Raw genomic sequence first — 21,959 nt, forward strand, 5'->3', positions numbered from 1 at the left:
CCACGGCCGCATGAGTATCCAAATTAAAGCGGGTTTAACGACATTCTGCAGGTTTGGGAACAGCTAGAGTTTAAATGAAAATCTGTCACCTGCGTAACACATTACGAAACAGTTTTGACTTATTTTTGCAAAGCACCTCAACCCCTTTTTGGTGATCTGGATTGTCTCGAAGAGATCTGGAGGCACAATCGACTGTGACCACAGAGTAGATTGGATGTCAGGGTTAACAATAAAGCTGAAGTGCAGTAGATTTTCACATAAAGTGTTTTTAAATGATTATTTTGCTTCTGGTTTATAGTCAAGTCATGTTTAAAACACATCCCTGTGACAACGAACACCTTTGGTGGAAAACATGTGGAGAGTCTTTAAGCTGAAAAACTGAGCATTTATACAGGCAAAAATAAATTATTATTTTTTATGCAACTAAATTACAGTTTCAGATACAAGTTCTGACACATTTTATTTTGCTGCAACCAGAACCTAGTATTCTATTCTGGTTTTACGTGAAAAGACCAACACAAAGTGGTGCATAATCGTGAAGTTCTCCACGGCTTTTTCCCCTGAGCTGTCTGGTGAGTTCCCTGGTCATCAATGATGCTGTTTAGATTTTTGATGCTGTTGTTTTCTTATAAACCTGCGAGGCCTTCACTGAACAGCTTGATTTCTCTATTTACTGATTAGGTAACATCATATGGTACACGGTGGCACTGCATTTTATTTAGAAGTCACGTACAATCTCCAACACATCACAGTTGCTGAATATAATGGCACAATATGTAATGGACTCAAAGGCTATTAGTGCTGCGCGGCGGTTTCTGCCATCCAGTATTGCAATAATTTCCGCCATAGCCCCACTAACATATTGACAGATTTAACACTTTCACACTTCAAATTAAAGCACCTCCATTTTCAGGATGGCAAAGGAGGAGGGGGGGCCCAAACAACCAGTGGAAAGCAGGTAAAACATTAACTTTTGTTCCGCTGACAAGATACTGGCACTGCTTCCTTATTAGTGGAAACAGTGGAAAGCTCGGGGGCCAGATGTCGCTCGCTAATGGGAGAAAAGAGTTTGGCCGCTGCCTCGGCAACCCGCAGATCGTCTCCTACGCTGCTCTGACCGTTCAGACAGAAGACATTACCGTTCGCAGACAGACACATCAGGCTCAGCGGAACTGCTTCTTTCAGGAACAATGCCTATTTCTAAAGTAACAGGAGACCTGTTTGGAGAGCGTCTCAATAGATATTTAACTTAGAAAACTCAATTAACCTTCTATTTCAGAGTAAATATTTTTCTTCGAAGCTTGAGCCCCAGCATTTCGGTCCTCTTCTGGTGCTGTGGAGGCTTGATGGCGTGGTTTCACCTGGCTCGGGTCAAGCTGAACTGGACTGGCCTTTTAATCCTGGCCCACTTCATGTACCTGCTGATCGGGGCCATCATCTTCCAGATGCTGGAGAGAGAAGCCGAGAGCAACAACCGAAACCACTTTCAGCTGGAGAAGCTGAATTTCCTGGCTAATTACACCTGCTTGGATGGTCCGGCCTTGGAGAAGTTTGTTCAGGTTTCTATGGCTTCTTTTTTTTTTTTTTTTTTTTTTCCATTAATAATTTCTAATACTTCTTAAAGTTAGGCAACGGTCAAATGCAGGGTTTTCTACAGATATTTTTTCCATTTGTGGATGGCAAAAGGCTTCGATTTTTATACAAATAGAACTAATTTGTTGTGAAAATATTTGGCACATTTTGTTTGTAAGGCTAAACGATCAATTTTATTATTAGGTCAAGTCCACTGCAATAAATGGTTTTACAGTAACTGCCTTGATAAATCAATAATTGTGGCGTAATTTATGTGTCACCCTAAAATGGTTTTCTAAAACGGGATTACATTTTGGATTTGCCCACAAACATATTTTTTTTATTTAAACATTTAAAAAATGTGATTATAAAAAATGTTCATTGATTTCTTTTATCTTGACCATTATGTAATTTATTTAGATAGGCACATCAAATTCTTTACAGTTACATTTTCTCTCTTTTTTTACTTTTTTTTTTACCTTTTTGTGGTTGTTTCTTAATTGTTTCTAACATTATTCGTTATTTACAACACTTGAGGAAAACAAAGCAAATGTTAATCTTTTAGTTATGCAAGTCTCGCTAAATAAATGAATCCCATTTCATCCCATCAGGTCTGATATGATTAACTCTGACAAATATAAGGTTATCTAAACTGAGAACCATCAGGGGAAAATATATTGGCCTAATTCTTGTAAAACACCAGTTTATCAGAAATTCATTGAGTGAAAATTGCTTGCAGATTTCAAAAGCTGTCTTCCACAGCTTCGTATGCAAGAATATTCCTTTTTAAGCCTGTCAGCTGTTGCTGATTCATGTTTTAACGTCGGTTTTACTGTGTCTGCAGGTTATTCTGTATGCCTGGGAAAAGGGAGTGAACCCCTCAGGCAACTCAACAAACCCCAGCAACTGGGACTTCAGCAGCTCCTTCTTTTTCGCAGGCACGGTCGTCACCACCATCGGTAAATGGCTGCAATGACATTTTAACCCTTTCGCCTCTGCAGTTGTATTAAAACACGACACTTGATTCTGTCCTCCTCGTCTGCTCGGCAGGTTATGGTAACCTCTCCCCCAGCACCGTGTCCGGCCAGGTGTTCTGTGTGTTTTACGCGCTCTGCGGCATCCCTCTGAATCTGGCGTTCCTCAAGCAGCTGGGCAAGTCCCTCACCGTCCATCTGGGTCGACTAGAGCGAGGGATGGTGGCCGTCGTTCCTCACAAGGTGCTGATGCGGTTCCGTTGGCTCCGCGTGGCCGCGTACAGTACAACTGGTGCTTGCATGTGATGGCTAAGCGTAAGAGTGTTGTTCTGTCCCAGAGAGTGGTGGAAGCCACGGCGGTGAGTTTGTTCTTCGTCACCGGCAGCCTGCTGTTCCTCGTCATCCCTCCTCTGCTGTTCAGTTACGTGGAAGGCTGGACGTTCGGAGAGGGCTTCTACTTTGCCTTCATTACCCTCAGCACCATTGGTTTTGGAGATTATGTGGTGGGTGAGTTGAGAGGGCAAGCTAACCGCTAATGTGCTGGAAAGGCCGCAGTGGTCGCCTGTTGTCTGTATAAGCCAGTGGGGCGTTGGAAGATTAATGCGCTCGCCGAGCCCAGGGCGAACCCACTTAACACGTTCTTGCATGTTTCTGCTTAAAGGCACTGACCCCGGGAAGGAGTACATCTCGCTGTACCGCAGCCTCGCGGGCATTTGGATCATCTTTGCGCTCGCTTGGCTCGCTCTTATTCTCAACATGGGAGCGAGGATCATGGAGAACTTGATTATCCTGACTCATCCGGGCTTCAAGAAGCACGACGAGGAGGACGAGGAGGAGGTGTCCTCCAGTAAACTGGAAGTCACGTCAAAGATCTGACAATAGACTTATAAGATATTTGCAAATTATATTAATCTGCTGTTAAATACTGTATTTAGTGTGCTTTGTTTTTTCCTGCAAGCTCTATCCTAATAGAAGGTTTTTTTTATATATATATTTACATTTGTGTTGTATTGCGTTCTACCTCAACTCGAAAGCCTGTTTGATCAGGAACCGTCTGTTTTTCCACTCTCAGATTGGTGTTTGTTTTCCTCCTCCTGGTGTTCTTCTGATTCCCACCCGTGTGATTAGATGTTCAAACAGGAAGCTCGGATCTGAGCTGTTATTTCATCGCAACGAGTCGCACAGGTGTGTGTGTTTGGTGTGTGTTCGCCACATCTGTGCTTGTGTGCTGATGGGAACCGAGCACTGACAGCTATCTTAAACCAACACATTAATCAAGATGGTGATGCGAGTTGGAAAAAAAAAATGGGAGGATGGCCTTCACCTGTCCACTTATTTGATGTTCATTTAAGATGTGTTCATACACCTTGAACCTTTTCACGTTTCTCGCATTAAACCACCAGCTGTAATGTATTTTTTGGGGATTTTTTTTTCTATTAGGCCAACACAAAATGTTGTATAGTTGTCAAGTGAAAAGAAGAGATTATATGGGTTTATTACAAATAAAAAAATGAAACATTTCACTTCCAGCCCTGCCTAGTCAATACTTTGCAGAGCCATCTTTCAGAACATTGCAGCAAAAGGTGGTTCTTGCTTTTGGTGTTTCTCTTTGTCAACTTTGCATGACCAGAGATTTCTCTGCAAACTAGCTCACGCTCATAGAGGGTGTCTGTAACTGCACTTTTTTAAAGACTTACTTTAGATTTTCAGTTGCGTTTAAGCTTAGACTTTAAAAACACACGCAATATCAACCATTTAGCTGCACTGATCTTCCCATCAACCCCGACCGGCTTCCATGTCCCGGCTGAAGAAACTCCCCACAGGATGATATCGCCTCCATCGTGTTTTATTGTGGTGTTCAGGGTGACATGCAGTGTTAGCTTTTTTGTTGCGCACAGTGTTTTTCATCTTGACCACATTGTTCGTCACGTTTTGACACATAGTGGTCATATTGCAAGATTTTCCCATGTGAGACACAGATATCTGCAGCTCCTCCAGAGTCACAGTGGGTCTCTTGGCTGCTTCTCTGAATCATGCTTTTGTTGCCATTGGTTGCACTACATTTTACTTATTGGTATCAGAGTGAAAGTTGTGGACTTATCGTATAAAATCCTGAAAACCTTCACATTAAAGACTTTGTAGACTTTGTGATGTGGCCAAATGTGGAAAGCGCCAGAGTGGAGTGATTTTTTTCTCTCTTCAAGACGTTGTACATTTCCTCTCGTGCTGCTGTGTCTGCCTCGTCTTATTTCGCTCCTTTGGATTTGCATGTCAGGCCAATGAAGTGACTGAAACAGTAGTGCACTGGACACGTTCATTTGCCTGCAATGCGAGTCCGCCAGGTAAACCCTCACTCCTCTCTGCACCTGACTCCAGAGGCTGAGACTCCAGGCTGAAACTGGACGGCAACGTTCGGGCGGCCAAGCCAAGATGGGAGTGAAGGAGATGCTCAATCTGGCCCGGGTGCCGTCCATTCTCATGCTGGGCATGGTTTACGGGGCCTACGTGCTGATTGGTGGCGTGATTTTCTGGAAACTGGAAGGAGAGCTCGGTAGGAAGGATCTTACTGGGTTGCTCTTAAGCAAACAGCGGCTGCTTACGGCGTACAGCTGTCTGACCCAAGAAAGTCTAGAGGATGTGGCTCAGGTAAGATATTCAGAAGTGATGAAAGGGGTCAGTTAAAACAGTGTAAAGCTTTACATAGACATGCCAACTCTTAATTCATACATAGGTGGCATAGATGTATCATTAGAGTGTATCTAGTTAAAAATATAAAATTATCGGTATATGGCAGCGTGACTTAGATATAGTTGACATTTTTCAATTATAAAGTGATTAATAAATAAAGGTGGTATGGTAAGGTAGATGACTGGTCCCTTTAAAGCATTTTGCATATATTACCAATGTGTTGTTGACTCTTAAAAATGTAATAAATAAAATCATATTTAGTTTTCTTGGCTTGGATTTTAAAGTCTAGCTTGTTCTATGTGTGGAGCAAAGATTTTTAAAAAGGTTGGCATATTTTCGTACAGAGGAATCCACATTGTGACGTTGCAGCCATGAAAAGACTAAACAACGTTGTTGTTTTTTTTTTTCTAAAACATACACTTGCAGAATTGGTTGATGTGTAAGTCCCTAGAACTGCTGTCAGATAACCTTCAAGTTCACAGGTAGCAACGAATTAGTAACCTTCTTGTCACCGTTATCGATGCATCTATTTAAATGAAACTTAGAAAGAAATTTTTGCTCAAAAAAACAGAAACGCGACCTCAAATTGCGTCTCAAAAGACAGAAACATGCCATCACACAATGATGACACAGACAATGCACATTGAGACCATTCGGTCTATGTTTTAGGACAGAAGGATGCAGAGAAACACCATGCAGGCTGTTCTTAATATTTAAGATAATGTCCGGGAGCATCAGAGCTTATTGGTAACCTGCAGATGTGGGAAGTTCTTACTGATGCAAAAAACACATAGGGATCCATTGTGTTCCTACATACCATGGTGGGCTTGGTTATTACACAATTTATTACACAATCAGAGCCCTGATGACACTTATGTCTGGGCTTGGGCTCTGGTTTTATTGTCAGGATAAATGCAGACAGCAAGCTGCTGTTTAAAGATCCATTGCACATAAAGGAATCCAGAAACTGATTTCCTCTCCTGTGGTTAGTTGCAGACCAACCACAACAAAGCTTCCAACTGAGTTGTATCAGCCACATTTATCTTGGTACTCGTTCTGTTGGTGAAGAGATCAAAACAGGACACAATTTTCAGGAACAATCCAGATTCACTTTCGGTGCGTGTTCAAAACACGTTTTGATGAAAAGGCAACAAGGAGCAACAAGTTGGGCTTCATTTTAATAGTAAGTGCAGCCATGAACAGCACCACCACAGCTCCAGACACACTTGGGTGTTTGATTGCTGAATCAGACAAAAAAATGGCTTTTAACTAAACTGCAGTTACCTAAGAAGAAAAAAGGCTTGTGGAATACAATTAGCCATCAAAACCAACCCAACCAACTGTACTGTTCCTTCTATCCTATTCAATCCCACAGCACCACCACCAAAACTAAAGTGGAAGGACACATTCCACCATGATGCAACTTTTTTTTACCTTTTTGGGCCACGCTTGACTTCTTCTGTCTGACTTTCATCAGCGTGGCCTCATAGACAAAGAGTATGTGAGCTTGACTGGTCGACCCGGATCCGTCTCCAACTAAAAATGTTGCCGCATCACAAAGACAACAAAAAGCTTCAGACTGTACAACAGATTCGGCGAGGTTCCTTTGAAACCCTGCAATAGTTAGCATCCTCATCTGCCATCGGGTTAGGAAACTGGAATTAACCTGAAAAAGGAGGGCTCTTCAAATTTTATTTTGTTTATTGTGCTGCTGGCATTCATTTCTGGATGTGTTAATATCTTTAGAAACAAGGCCCTACGAACCATCCTATTTGGCTCATTTTATGACTTCTGAAACATCATGATGTACGCTGACTATGGTAGTAGGAGAGGTACCAAGATGAGGACTGAGAAAGACTTTGGAATGGAAATAAATCACAATTGCAGAAAAATAAAGTCCTTTAGTTTTCGGGTGGTGTCAGAAGTGGTTTCAAAAACGACAAAGATACAGAGACAGGTGTTTTATATCAGGTAGAACGCAAAGCAACTATCCATTCCCTTTATCTAATAAATCAATGAAATACCCTTTAGCTTTAGTCAGTGTATAGCCCAAATGAGCAATAGATCATGTGCAACACAAAATAAACCGAAAGGAAGGGTGAAAATATTCGGAGGGAAAAAAAGGTTTTACGCAGGAGAAAATACAACCCGTGTCAGGCGTTCTTTAAAAGTGGTTGAAAGTATTATATCAGTCATTTAAGCACCAGGCTTGCAGATGTAAACAACTGGATGTCTGAGGTACTGGGACACCACATACAGCAGTATTTCAATACACAATGAGCAGTCAAAGAAAAGGTCCATGTCACACATTCCAGTTGCTATATGATTAATTATGGCCGCACAAAATACGGTTTTGTTGAACTAAACGAAAGACATCACACATGTAAATCGGGGATTTTAATTTTGGAAAAGTAAAACTAAGAAACTAAGAAAAAGCTGTGGTAGAGAAGCTCAAAGGCGGGCAGGCCTTCGCCAAACAAACCACCGGGCCTGATCCCGTGTCAAATTCGAGCGACTGGCACAAAATACAACCAAGAACTAAGAAGCACTTAATAACAAACAGGCAAACCCCTTCCATGCAAATAGCTTGTGGAAACTTTTAGCTCTGCTTTGCCTGCATGAGTCAGGCCTGGAAGGAGTCGTTCAGCAGCAAAGCTCTCCACGTTCTGCTTGGAGATCCGTCGTGTTTATCAAAACACGGGAGGAAGCACAGGCAGGCACCGTTTGGGTCTATTAACAGACCCGAGACCAACAGGTGAATGTTTGGAAACGCAGTGGGAGAGAGACTGTTATTTGCATTGTGTCGAAACAAACCCAAGGAGGAAGAAGCATAAAGGTCGAAGGTTTAAATCCCCACCAGTGTGAGAATAAGAAGCTTGGCTTCACATAGAGCTTTGCAAATCCTCAGCCTGTTACGAATAGTATTCGTAATGTTTCACCTTTGTCCTGAACTCTGAACACAGAAGACGTTTCTCTGTGGAAAGCTGACAGCTGTGGTTTATTAAGCAATTTAGCTCCGAGGCGTTCTGAAAGTGAAGTAGATTATTGTAAATCACGTGTTTGATAAAGTCTGGCTCCAGTTCAAAAGGCCAATTGCTTCATATGTTCATAAACGTAAATGGTAGAAAATTCCACTTGTACTTTTTTTTTTTTCTCTTTTAGGTCGTTCAAGAAGCATCAAAGGCTGGTCTGAGTTTAAAAGGCAACCAAACCACGGATGGTTTCTGGAAGTTCACCAGCTCGGCCGTGTTTGCTGCCACCGTGGTCACAACCATCGGTCAGAGTCGCATGTCTTTTAAAAAAAAAAAAAAAAGATAACTAGTGCGGTTATTTTTAAACTTTCTTTTTATAATGCACTGTCTCAATAAAAGCACTTTTGCTAGTTTGCTGCTGTGGAGCATGAAGATACCCGGGTGGGAAAACAGCAGCAATCATCTTCAAAAAGTTAAGAAGGTTGCTGCCCCTCCATCCGGGAAGGATTATTAAGCCATTTCTGAACAATCTAAGGTTCACATCTCTACACTGAGAAAGATTATTCACGTGGAAAACATTTCCGGTGTCTTAGAAAAGCATTGAAACCATTGAACTCTTTCACATTTTGTCATGTCATAGCACCAAACTTCACTGTTTTCTTGAGATTTATTTCTGACAGAGTAACACAGCATAGTTGTAAAGTGGGAGGGCAGTAATACAAATTCTGAACAGTCTGCCTCGCATGTGTATTCAGCCCCCTTTTTTTAAAGTTATACTTTGGTATCAGTTTCACAAATATAGAAGTACAAAATCTTTTCAGCACCCCTGTGTTAGAGAATATTAGTGAACAAACAGCATCATGAAAAACAAGTTACACCGCAAACATATCCAGGCATGAAACAGTGGACAGGTTTGAAGCATAGTTAGGTTATAAAATCATTTCCCAAGTTTTGAACAGCTCACAGATGATCATCATTTCCATTATCTAAAAATCAAAAGAGTACAACACAGCTGCCAACCTACCAAGAACACGGCCTTCCACTTAAATTGACAGGCTTTGTGTTGGCCTATCCCAATAAATTGCGTAAAATATCGTATGTGGCTGTAACATTACAACATAATAAAAAAATTCATAAAGTCACGTGAATAACATCAGACTGTGCAGTGCTCAGAGCACCGGCCAAAACCCAATAGCTCCATTTGGGACTCTTCAGTCGAGTTTAATCAGAAGACTATTTGGCAAGCACTGAACAAGCATGACTTGTTTGGATTCAATTCAGTTCAATCCAATTTTATTTATATAGTGCCAATTCAGGAAACTCATCATCTCAAGGCACTTTACAAAGTCAAAATTCAATCAGATTATACAGATCGGGTCAGATTATACAGGTTGGTAAAATAAATGTCCTATCTAAGGAAACCCAGTAGAGATTGCATCAAGTCTTGCGAGCAGCATCCACTCCTCCTGAAGAAGCGTAGAGCCACAGGGAGAGTCGTCTGCATCGTCCAGTAATCCCTCATACTGAGCAAGCATGAAGCGACAGTGGAAAGAAAAACTCCAGCAGAACCAGGCTCAGTGTGAACGGTCATCTGCCTCGATCAACTTGGGGGTTAGACTGGATGGATTGCCAGAAGGTTGCTTGTTGTCTCTGAATAAAACATGGCAGCATGACATAGGTTCCCAAACTTGCATTTAAATTGACCACAACACTCATTAAAAAAAAAAAAACATCCTTTGGAAAGATGAGATCAAAATAAAGATGTCTGTTGATAATACACAGCTCTATGTCTGAAAAAAGCCAGCATCATACCAGCCGTTGGGCTGGTGATGATACAGGCTTCTTTTACAGACTGCTGGAACACATGTAGACAGTTTTAATTATTATTATTTATATACTTGCAAAGTTAAAGCAGGTTATAACATTTTTATTTTTTTTTACAGGTTACGGCAACATGAGTCCCAGCTCGACAGCTGGTCAGATCTTCTGCGTCTTCTTCGCACTCTTTGGGATTCCTCTCAACGTGGTGGTGCTCAACAGAGTGGGAAAGTACATGCTCGCACTGGAGAGGAACGTATCCGACTTCCTAGAAGAGAAATCCAAAAGAAAGGTAAGCGAGTGATGACGACAAAACAAGTTTTTTTTTTTTTTTTTCCCCTTGGGGATGTGACTGAAGGTACGTTCATACCAAACACGAACGAGGCGAATGAACCGAGTGATGCCATCCCTACGTAAAGCCATGTTAAGGATCGAAATCACGGTCCGCGATGCAAACGGCGGTAATTGGGCGAAGCGAAACTGCGAATAGGCGTGGCGGATGTGTGACTAGAGCGATGTGATAGTACGCTTCAGTTCAACAATCTATACTTCTTTGTCAATTCACATCTTATTACGGTTCTTACTTGTCCATTTATCGAAGCAGGAAAATGTTTTTACTTATTTAGACAGTACAAGTAGGCTATATTGCAATTGAGCAATGATGACCAAAGATGTCTGTCCGGGATGTTGATCTGTCCCCTGACGCGAGGCAGCAGGTCCTCATTCTGGGTCCTGGACAGACGGAAGTACAGCTGGAACCGACCATCATCCAGATGCAGCTCCAGGTGGTTCATCTCTGGGGGATCTGGTGGACCCGGGGGGCGCTGACAGGGTTTTTTTTTTCGGCTTTCCACGTTCCGTACAGCGCTCTGACTCGCTCTGTAAAATCCATGTCCGCCATGGTGAGTTGAACCGACAGGAGGAATCAGCAAGCGGATAGATGCTGCCTCTGTTTGAAGGGCAAAAGTTTGCTGCTTTGTCCGCACAAATTCTTTGGGGGGGAAAGATGCCAACGGTGGGCAATCAACGGGGAAAACGTGCCTTGTTCGCGTTCATTGGGAACACACCATAACACCACTGTTCTCTCTCCCTGGTCTTACTGCAGGGGTGCAGGTTTTTTATCCACCTGTTCTGCTTCGTCTGCGGGACCGTCCTCTTCTTCATCGTGCCCATGCTTGTGTTCCAGCAGCACGAGGGCTGGACCTACTCCCAGGCCATCTACTACTGCTTCATCACCCTCAGCACCATCGGTTTTGGGGATTTTGTAGCAGGTACAGCGTGGGCCCAAACGAATCCGAAAAAGTTCCACTGACCGCTTTAATCCGTATTCTGCTAAAGAGACCGCTCTTTTGCTGTGCCTTTCCAGATAACAACCCAGATAAAGACTACCCTGACTGGTACAGCATCCTCATGGCCTCGTGGATCTTTTTTGGCCTGGCCTGGCTCGCTCTTCTCATCAATCACGCCATCGACATCCTGGAGCGGCTCAACGCTCAGCTGAAGATGGGCTGCTGCGGGAAGAAGACTGAAGAGGAGCCCGGCAGCACAGAAGAAAACAACCCTGACACTCAAGTGGAGGACGACGAAGAGCTCAAGAAGCCTCCGCTTCCTCAGTAATCTACAACTAGGTGATGGTTTTAGTGAGACGATTACAGGATCGTTAGCGCTGCGTTTAGGATATGGAAGCTGGTGACAGGCTGTGAGTACATGTGTGTTATCAGGCTGTAAATGCTATAATACTTTATAATCACCAATTTATTAATATGGGACCGATCAAAGGTCGCAAAGTTTTGATAATCTTAGCCGAGAGCAAAGGAGTGGCCAGTGAGCCAGATGAAAAAGCAACGATTCATCATGTTCCACAGAAGAAATTCGGTTTGTAGTCTGCATCCACGTGATACTCTGCTCTTAACAAAACACGACTGAGTAATTGTAAAGCTGATTAATCTGTAAAAATCGAATCAATTACGTTTGCTTTAGCAGGTATACAATGTGTCTAGGTACACTTCATGATTTTCACAGATTTGCATACGAGAGCAACAAATATTTGTGACTAAATTGTAAGATGATAAGAATCTATGTTATTAAAAAAAAACATGTTTCATTTAGAGGTAATTCTGTTTTTTATTACTTTGAGAAGTTGAAGTAAGCATTTTTAAATCTGTTTTTATCAGCAGGAGAATGGCTTAATGACTGCAGCGCCAGGGCAGGTAGAAGAAGAATTCAGTCATTGGCGGCTTTAGCATAGACATTCCAGTTAGCGACGCCCTCCTGTGGGTTCAAAGGAGTGAGAGAAGAGATTTTTACTGGAGTTTTTAAAACAGTAACAATCTAATTATTTTTCTTTAGGTTCCAAATAGAAGTCACTGCTTTTTCGTGTGTTTTTTTTTTTTTTTTTTGCTGAGAAGCCATTGGAAGTCCATCTGGTGGTGTACTGGATTAAGTCTGTGACTTTAATTCACGGGACCTGGGTTCAATTCCCAGGAGTGTCAGGAACAGCATCTGGCATAAAAGCTTTGCCAAGTCTATGTCTAAAGCAGTGGTGCCACTGGAGTTTTGTTTTGTTTTTGTTTTTTTTTTGTCATGTGCAAGTGTGCATTGGCCTGTTGAGGAGAATGTAAACCATGTAAATGCAAGTGACCCTTTCATTATCACTAGAAAAATACTGTCTAGTGTGATATTTCCTATAAGAATGTCCATTAGTAGCTGTGTAAAGACATGTGTAATCGTGGCAATGGCAGGTTTGGCTGCTCTAGAGCATCACCAAGGGAAGAATTTGGGAAGAGGTGTCTGTTCAGAGATCCCACTGAACAAATAATTATGAGTGGCTCACAAGCACTGAGCTCTATTATACACTGGAGTGCTAATAGCCCGCTGTTAGAACTAGTCACTTTGAAGCCACCAGCCGCCATATTGGTATTCCCTATTTTCCCCCAGTAACTAGGGAATATGTGCGCTACAGCATCGAATAACGATGATTTTCTTATATTCAGGGGGTGCCTAAAACTTTTAAAATGTCAAATGCCATATACTTTTATGTTATGTTCTAAAACTATCAGGTACTGAGAAAGTCATGTGCTGAAATATTTTGCATTTTATTAATTTAAATATATATATATATATAACATTTATAAATATAAAAATAATATTATACAAAAACATATATTTACATATATGTATACATATATATATATACATATATACATATACACATACTTATATATACATATATGTATATTTAATATGAACATGTAAAATATTTCAGCATCTAATTTCCTAGTAGTTGATAGTGTTAGTACATCCACTGACTGTAGAATTACCTGTGAAACGTTTTCACACAGCCAGAAAACTGCTTGTTGTTGCAACCAAATCCTATGGGATTCTGTGAGAGTAGGGAGGAGCAAGATGGCGGCCAGTGACTTCAGTTTTTCGGCAAAATCAGCACTCCGGTGTATTATATAGCTTAGTGCTCACAAGCTGCTGCAGATTGCTGAGGGCAACCATCTTGGAGCTCTGCTTAGAACTGCCACCTGCATTTCAGAGAGACACTTCCACCAAAGCGGCTCTGAGCCCGTTCTGGCATGTTTTTGAAGGGCAGTCACATTGTTCCACCGAAAAAATGAAATGCCACAGAGCAAAAAGTGGTTCAACTCGGCCAACACAGAATAGGAGGAACCGTGCGTTTGCCGGTTCATGTACTCTCTTCCCTGGGCTTCCTTGACACCGGAGCATTTCAGATTGAGCTGGCTGACTGGTCGGACATGTCACAATCATCCCTGTGCCATGCAGTAGCAGTATGGGCTGGCCTCATCATTGTTGCCCACATATATACAGTTCCCCAACATGGTGGCTGAAAAGGCAGAAATTCAGTTGCAATTTTGCTGCAAAAGCACCAATTTCCAAATGTGATCAGAGCTATCCGCTGCACCCGTGTTGCTATAAGGGCACCATCTGTGAATGAATTTGCTTTTAAAAATAGAAAGCACTTCTATTAAATAAATGTGCAACTCATATGTGATGCACATATGTGCCTAACAAATGTAGTGGCACGCCGGGCCTGGTGCAACACATGATTGTTTTATCCTGCGTGAGAGTGCTGGTGCAAACAGACTTCCAGCGGGGGCTGTTTTGTGATCTTCTCAGTAAGTTTTATTGGTTTTAAGTGACATCCTGAATCAGTTTAGGGATTTCATTGTTCCTTTCACAAAGTGTGTGTGGTGACAGGCCTCCTAAAAGACAGATGGGAAACATTCCCATATGCGCAACGACTCTTTTTTTGACATCCACCCTAATGCATCTTTAAAATTTTATTTTTGATACATTTATGATTGTATTTTATTTTTTGTTTGATTTTCTGTATTGTACACTGTTGTATATTTTCTTGGACTATATCCTTTTTGTGAAGCACTTTTTGTGACATCTGTCTATGAAAACAAAGTTTTACTTTTCTTCATTTATTTATTTATTTATTTATTTATTTATTTTAAATCTGAGATCATACCCACACCTGGGGATACCTGAGGACCATACAACTCCAGATGGATTCACAGATCCTAATATTTCCAAAAAGACAGTAGTTCAGTGGTTTTGATTGGCCGTCATGTGTGATCTAAACTGTGTTTTAAAGAATCTGTATTCAGTCTAAACCATTTTAGATTCTGCGGTTTCTGTGCTTCTCTCAATTTAAGGTCATCTAGATAAAACAACAAACAACATCTAAAATGCTCCTTTCTTTTCCAGATTTCACAAATATAAACAAAATGTTGTACAAAAGTGAAACAGTAAAAAAAAAAAAAAAGGTACCTACAGAACATTTTTGACTTAATACTACTGAGAGGATTGATAGCGGGCTTCTTTTGTAGAAGCCGGTTGGAGCAGAGTGGAAACCTCCGCTGGGTGTGTTTGCCGCACAAACTCATCATCTGCCAGTTGCACGGCATATGGCAGCTGACAGTCATTGACACATTGGGGTCATAAAACAGATGTATTCAAATAAAAAAATTAAATCCAACTTCAAAACTTAAATATGAGATAAATGGCTTTGTTACATAATATGATCAATGACTCACTCAAAGAGAACTTGACATGTCTGGATTGGCAATGACGACTATAGATTTGCATTAAAAGGATTACTACTGTGTTGTTTTAAAGAGTTCATGGGATCAACAACGTAAGGAAGGCATCTCCATAGAAACTGAGAGAAATTAGATATGTGTTTGATGTGCATCTTTATTATCATTTCATTGGTTTCAGTTCCATATTTTAATGCAACAGATTATTTCTCAATGTGGCCCACTGCTGGTCTCAGGAGCAAAACCAAACGTGCATAATTTCTGAAAACTCCTCCAAAAAATGTATGCACACTTGAGTAAACACCTGATATTGGATATCTTGCCTTTCTAGTGGAAACAAATACAGTCAAAGTGACATTATCAAGAGTACAAACCTTTAGGATGACCAGATATGAAAGCTTCAATCTATCTAACTATATAAAAAAATGTGTGCAAAAATGATTTACTTTTCTTTTAATGCAACGCTTGTGCATGCCATTTACTTATTTATTCCTATGTGTTGTAAGTACAGCAACATGCAAGTCCAGGTTTGTACAATACATTTATGCTGAAGTCACCTTAGTAGCCACTAGGTGACAGTGCTGAGCCAACAGAGCGGGAATAAAGATTGTACCAGAGGCAAAAGAAGCAGACCCAGAATGTTCTTTAAATAACATGACTTAACTATACTGGTTATGTCTACACAATCAATATATCTTTACAGCAATTATATATATATATATATATATATATATATATATATATATATATATATATATATATATATATATATATATATATATATATATTTCTTTCGTAGCCTAAATTTGACCTGATGCTGTTTTTCTTTTCCAAAAATGATGTCACTGATTCAAAGTCTACAGGGGAAGGGTTGTGCGCTTGTGCTTTGGCACTCTAGTCAGAAATGCAAAGTCGTCCTGAGGCTCATATATCAGAAAGCCAGGCCGCTCTGAGATGGAGTGAATGGCAAAGGCAGACGAAAGGCAGCAGGAGTGGAAACTGAGAACGTGTTAGACAGATGGACAGCAATGAAAGACACATTAAGTTAGTGGAAAAAGGGGGGGGGGGATATCTGAGGGGAAAGTGCAAAATTCCAGACTGTAGAAGAAGGCAGTTAAGTTTTTCTTTTTTCCCCGTGGGGGTTGTGAAAATACTGGGGGTGAGGGAGTGTGTGTGTGTGTGTGTGTACCATCAAGTTGAATTCCACATAGCTTTCTCGTCACGGTTCATTGAAAACTACATTTGTGCAAAAGACTTAACCATTGTTGTCTGCATTTATATTAATAATGGGAGAGAGAAAAAAATGCTGAAATAAAAGTATTGCCACAGGCAAGTCTTGGATACACTCAACAGAATCACATCAATAAAGTCTTCTTTTTTCTTTTTTTTTTGTTGTTGCTCAATTAACTCACAACAGGTGAGTTCATTGCCTTTCTGGTTTGCTTGAAACGATGCCATCCTGGATTCTAGTCAGGTTCTCCCTTTACAGGGACATTTGGAGACTTTCTGAATTGTATTCTATGAAGTAGCTGACACTTTAAAAAAAAAATCAGGTTCCAGCTTGTATCCTAGACCCTAAGCATCTTCTGAGCACGATTTCTAAAAGACGGTGACGTAAATGTAGCTTAGACTGTAATACAGTACCACCATCTGGTGACGCGTGGATGCAGTAACCAGGTATTTATGGATTACATAGATGAGGAGTTGCAGCAGCTATCTGCTTCATAGAAATAAACACAAACAACGTTAGGGGGGAAACGGTAACGCCTACACACGGGCATCCTCCATGACATCAACCGCTCCTCCTGGGACACCACCTTGTGCGGGAACCTAGACTTTCAGAACCCAGACGTCAAGTGTCTCGCGAACATATTCACACCTCTGGACTTATTCACGTGTTCTCATGTTACAACCACTACCTTCAGGGTAATTTGCTGGGATTTTATGTCAGCGACCAACAGAAAGTAGTTCATGGATGTGAAGAGGAATAAAATCATATCATATATAAAATAATTTTATGAGTACAAATCTGAAAAAAAGTGCAGTGTGCATTTATATTAATCTTCCCAGTCAGTATTTCATAGAACCATCTTTCGGTGGAACAACAGATGCAAGTTTTTTTGTTGTTGTTTTTTTTGGTTCTCTCTTAATCAAATTTGCTCATCTAGAAACTGAAATATCTGTTACTCTTTGCAAAAATGCTCAGATATGGAGTCATTTTTCTGCCACACTCAGCGTCTGGCGTGTAGACTGGGAAAGTTCATATTTTGTTTTCTTCTGCCAGAGCACCTTTCCCTGCAACGTTTGTGGCAAACTGCATAAGGGACTTCATATGCTTTCCTCTCTTCTTGCCACTCTTCCCAAAAGGCCAGTGCCTCCTACCTGAGCTGCAGCAGACCAGGCGAGGAAAGCATTAATCAGAGATAGTATGGATGAACTGCAGCAATTCCCAGCTTTTTTTTTTGTAACTGTGGGATAAAACACTGCTCTACTTTCACAAAAGACCATTGTTAAGTTTGTTGCCCTTTTCAGAGCCAAACTTGAACTTGCATGTTAGGACCAAGAATCACTTTCCCAGAGGGTGCCGTTTGTTATTAAGCCATCAGATCAGATTCAGCTTCACAGTGTAGTCTATGTTTTGTCAACAGCGAAGTGCACTTTTGGATTTTGGGTCAGCGTGGATGTTGTGCAATGGCCTAAAACAGAACATTTCTAAATTTTTTGAGGTCTTGCAATTTTTTTGGGGAAATTATCCTAGCGGACTCACATTCTACTGATCATGTCAACCAACATGGCGGCCTCTGCCTTAATGGTCTACATCAATAATTTATATTTTTCAGGCAGTATGGTCTGGATATGCTGTATTTTCCTCTGCAAGTGTAGAAAGAAATTATTTTAAGACTTCATGTGCTGTAAACTGATGTAAGAGGTTCCCTGTTTTACTTCTTAGTCGTGTAGGCTAAGCACTGTGACTTGGTTCAGTTGATCATCGTTTTGGGAAGTAACATTAGGTTTCAAGAGAATTTGGCCAGTACTGTGACTGAGTTAGTAGTGCACTGAGTCAGCAATGGACTGATCAAACACAACATGGTGGTAACTGGTCATCATAACAGCGCTCGACCTTTGGCTCGTCTCCTTCTTGGACTTGGCTTGTTGTGTTCAGACCAAGAGACATGCATCCATGGTGTACAAAGTTGGGTTTGATGCAAGCTTGCGTACCACCAGCTTTTGTCAAGTCTTGTCTTTTTCTTCTTCTTTGGCTTATGGTGAAGCTCATTTCTCTTGTTTTTCTTTTTTTTTTTTTTTTTTTGTCAAATCAGTTCTTGGATTTCAAACTCAACCTACACCAAACAAAAATATTTTTGCTCCAAAGCGTTGAGCTCGCCGTTTCACCCTGCAGTTCAAAAGTGGATCGCTGACATTTTTTCACTTACTTTCTCAAAGCCTAACCCTGTTTGAACAAAACTCCAACACTAACAGAACAGGGCCTGAACTTCCATTATGCTATATTCCTCAAGTGATACACTTGAAATAGTGAAGCGGGCTAGAATTGTGCTTCAATGAGGATAAAGATCCAAAGCAACCGCCACTGTATTACAATTAAAATCTCAATGGCTGTCAGTATCAGCTGCCAGCCCCAGGCCACTTTCATATGTAGCCCTAAATCAGAAGCGGACCGGTTGTTTTTCAACTGGCTGAACGGTTGTGTCACATCTCAACTAACTTTTACCTTACTGTGGATGACAGAAGCAGTATCTTGCACCGGAGCAGCTGAGATGCGCCTTAAACAATGGATAGAACAACTTATTATTCAGGAGTATTTATTCTCCTGATGTAACCATGATGAAATTTTGGCAAATACTGGCTGAGAATTCCCATATAACACAAAGATACAAATCAAAGACATCCACGGAAAACCTAACAATGAGCATTCATAGAGGAGACCCTCAAAACCACAAAAACACACTGTGCCAAACAGCAATTACCAAACGCACCTCAAGCTAATCACGCCGGCACGCTTCTTCCTTTTCCTCCAGCACTTCTCCTACAACAACAGTTTATATAAACATTTAACAAGACACCGTTGCAGGAGCTACTCCATATTTTGTCCAGTCTGATTACACAACTACTGATGCGTAGCATCAATGTTTACTTTCAGAAGCATAGAGAACTACACGGGTGTCACTGTTAGATGAGCCTCTTGAAGTGGCTTAAGTCTCATACTTAGTGCACAGAAGAGTGAATGCTGACAGAAATTGACTGTTACTATGGTAACAAGCTCAGAGATGGAGAAGTGATCCCTTAATGAACTGTACTATAAACAATTATCTCTATCAAAGTTGGCACAAAATGATCTCTTTATAACGATAAATGCACACCTTCGGAACCAACCTAGCGCAGGTGGTATTACCTTTAGCCATCTGTGCACTTTACTAAGAACCAACAAGATAAACTAATAGAATAGAATAGAATAGAATAGAATAGAATAGAATAGAATAGAATTTTTCCCACAGTGGGTGAATTCAGGTGTGCCATCAGCAAAGTAACCTGGCCAGCCAGATTGATAACGTATAGCACTGCGTTATGCACATTATCAATCTGGGACTGCACTATTTGAATTTGTTTGGGGAAAGGAGGGGCCTTCAGCAGAACTCTCCAAGCTGATTGGGTGAAGTGATACTGCACGCCTACCAAAGGTTGGTTTTAGCCAATCACAGTATAAAATTAGAACGTACGCAGCAGGCGTTATGAGAAGGTAAGCTAGTCAAAGCATTTCTTGCTGCTCTTTCAGATGTGAGAGCAGCAGCTATGTGTCCGTCCTCCTGCGCTGCTGAGTTTATGTCGGTTCAGCTGTGGGCTCAGCTGCTCTTGCTTTCGTCGCACCGGTATGTTCCGCCTTAAACCACAGTACTGCAACGTGATTGGCCTGAACCGTTTTTAGTTCAGACACGAACGGTAAAAGCCAGAGGCGTTACAAGATGAATTTGTGTTTGTGAACGCACAAATACCGTGAGAATTCAATGTTAACAGCAAAGAGCAAATAAAAAAAAATGTCATCCAGCTTCATCTGACTTCATCAGACATATATATCACTGGTTCTAAAGGTGTGTCCATGTTAATCTACTTAATAAAATATGGTTTATTTTCATACTGTGTTGTTTTCACATATGATCATGCAAACACGTATGGGTAAAAAGATAAATCTTTTTTAAAATCTGTGCAAAAGTGGACTAGATCTTCTGAGATTTGTAAAGATGACAGAGGCTTGCTTTGCACATGTTCACTGTGGCTTTCTGAGCTAAAAAACAAACAAAAAGAAAACAGCTGTCTTCATAGACAGTTTTCTCAGTTTCTCTTTTGTCATAGCTGAAGAAGGTAATGAATGAGAAGAAAGAATATTTAGCTGTATGCATCTTTGGTTACGCTTAGGTTAATCTTTTTTTGGATTCTATAGGAGTTAATGTTGATGTCATCACCCCCTATTGGCTTCACTTGGGTATTACAGAATTTTGTTTGGAATCCCACAGTGTCAATTTTCTTTTTTTAACAGTGAAAAATATCAGTTTGTCAAAGTATCTGGAATAATCTGGAATAATCAATTAATGCACTGTATCACATGCCATGCTGGATTCACCCCTCCTTCATAAATAATGGGAATGGTTTCAGGACATAAAGAATTAAGGGATACCCCTTCTTATACAAACCATATAAGATGGCTCTTTTCAATAGTGTTCATTGTAGATAATCACCTAGGGTGACACAGAAACCGGATTAACCTGCACAGAACATTTTTCCTTGAGCGCAAAGTGTTGCCAAGATTTTATTTAGCTTCATGTGACATTTCTAAAAAAGTATGGCTATGGTGGAATACAAGTCGTGGCATGTTTATTATGCAAGAAAGCTTGTGTAATTCATATAAGCTTACACAGCACATTTTTGACAGTTTTGATTGACAGGGGGGTAGCCCATTTGGATTAATTCAAATGAAACTGAGATCAATAACACATTCCGTAATGCCCATATTTCATATTCAACCTCAAAACTGCAAAGCATAACAGTGTGGAATGACAGAAATGTGACTTTGCGGTTAGTTGTGGTGAAATTTGGAATATTTTGTCTCAGACCCTATCAACGCCCTGTCAGCAGAGGTTGGTTGCATCACATGACTGTGGTTAGTAATAATTGACAAGCAGAACTCCTTGTTGCTATAATCACACGGGTGAAATAGAAACAACAGAACTCAGATAACCGTGGACGGTATGCAGATAAACCGGGACTGCAATTAAAAAGTAATGCTTCACAAATAAGGGAAAAGTTGCATTTGATAAAATATTTAAAGAATGATACTTTTGGTAATGTCCAGATATTTTTACAAACATAAGGAGGGGTACTTTTGTAATGTCTTTTTTTTTTCTTTAACATGTCCTGTCTGGCAGTGTAGCACTAGGAACTGCTTTCTAGACTAGAGAAAAAAGAGAGTGTAAGGTAACGTCCTTGGAGTCTGTTTCTACACCTGCTGAAAGAGATATAGAAAGAACAACAAAACTAATAAAAAAAAGTTTACTTCCACAATTCAGCTAATTCTGTTAGTCATTTCGGGTTGAGTAAGGTCAGTGTTTGCTTACATTGGATGGCGATGGCTCTAAAATGGGCACATTCTCATTTAGTTCTCATTAAAGGTGGTTTTTTATTGAACTGGGAGGATATGATGACAAAATGGCCTAATGTTATGAGGAAAAATGTTTTCGTACATTGCTGAGCCGGTAGAACTCAAAAAAATGCTATGAACAACCTGAAAAGCCTGGAAGCTTATTAATACTTACATAGCGACAAAGTCGGATGTGTGCTGATACACAAACACA

The 21,959-nt window shown here is 40.7% G+C and overlaps 2 protein-coding genes across 3 annotated transcripts; both read left to right on the forward strand.

The window, feature by feature from the left end:
* The first annotated feature begins 893 nt into the window (after positions 1-893).
* Positions 894-3,515, forward strand: LOC105939625 (potassium channel subfamily K member 16). 2 transcript variants are annotated; one of them, XM_012881875.3, is made up of 5 exons: positions 894-1,559; positions 2,417-2,531; positions 2,623-2,789; positions 2,885-3,053; positions 3,208-3,515. In XM_012881875.3, exons 1-5 carry the CDS (start codon positions 1,347-1,349, stop codon positions 3,420-3,422), a joined length of 879 nt encoding a protein of 292 aa, XP_012737329.1. In that variant the 5' UTR covers positions 894-1,346; the 3' UTR covers positions 3,423-3,515. The 2 variants fall into 2 exon arrangements, with proteins under 2 accessions (XP_012737329.1, XP_012737330.2); XM_012881876.3 differs by having other exon boundaries at positions 2,885-3,049; positions 3,208-3,423.
* Positions 3,516-4,900: 1,385 nt separating this feature from the next.
* On the forward strand, positions 4,901-11,865 carry LOC105939624 (potassium channel subfamily K member 16-like). The gene is made up of 5 exons (XM_012881874.3): positions 4,901-5,192; positions 8,397-8,511; positions 10,150-10,316; positions 11,130-11,295; positions 11,391-11,865. The coding sequence occupies exons 1-5, from the start codon at positions 4,977-4,979 to the stop codon at positions 11,639-11,641; spliced, it is 915 nt and encodes a 304-aa protein (XP_012737328.2). The 5' UTR covers positions 4,901-4,976; the 3' UTR covers positions 11,642-11,865.
* Positions 11,866-21,959: the final 10,094 nt, after the last annotated feature.

The sequence above is a fragment of the Fundulus heteroclitus genome, unplaced genomic scaffold (genome assembly GCF_011125445.2).
Source record: "Fundulus heteroclitus isolate FHET01 unplaced genomic scaffold, MU-UCD_Fhet_4.1 scaffold_55, whole genome shotgun sequence".
Taxonomy (NCBI): Eukaryota; Metazoa; Chordata; class Actinopteri; order Cyprinodontiformes; family Fundulidae; genus Fundulus; species Fundulus heteroclitus.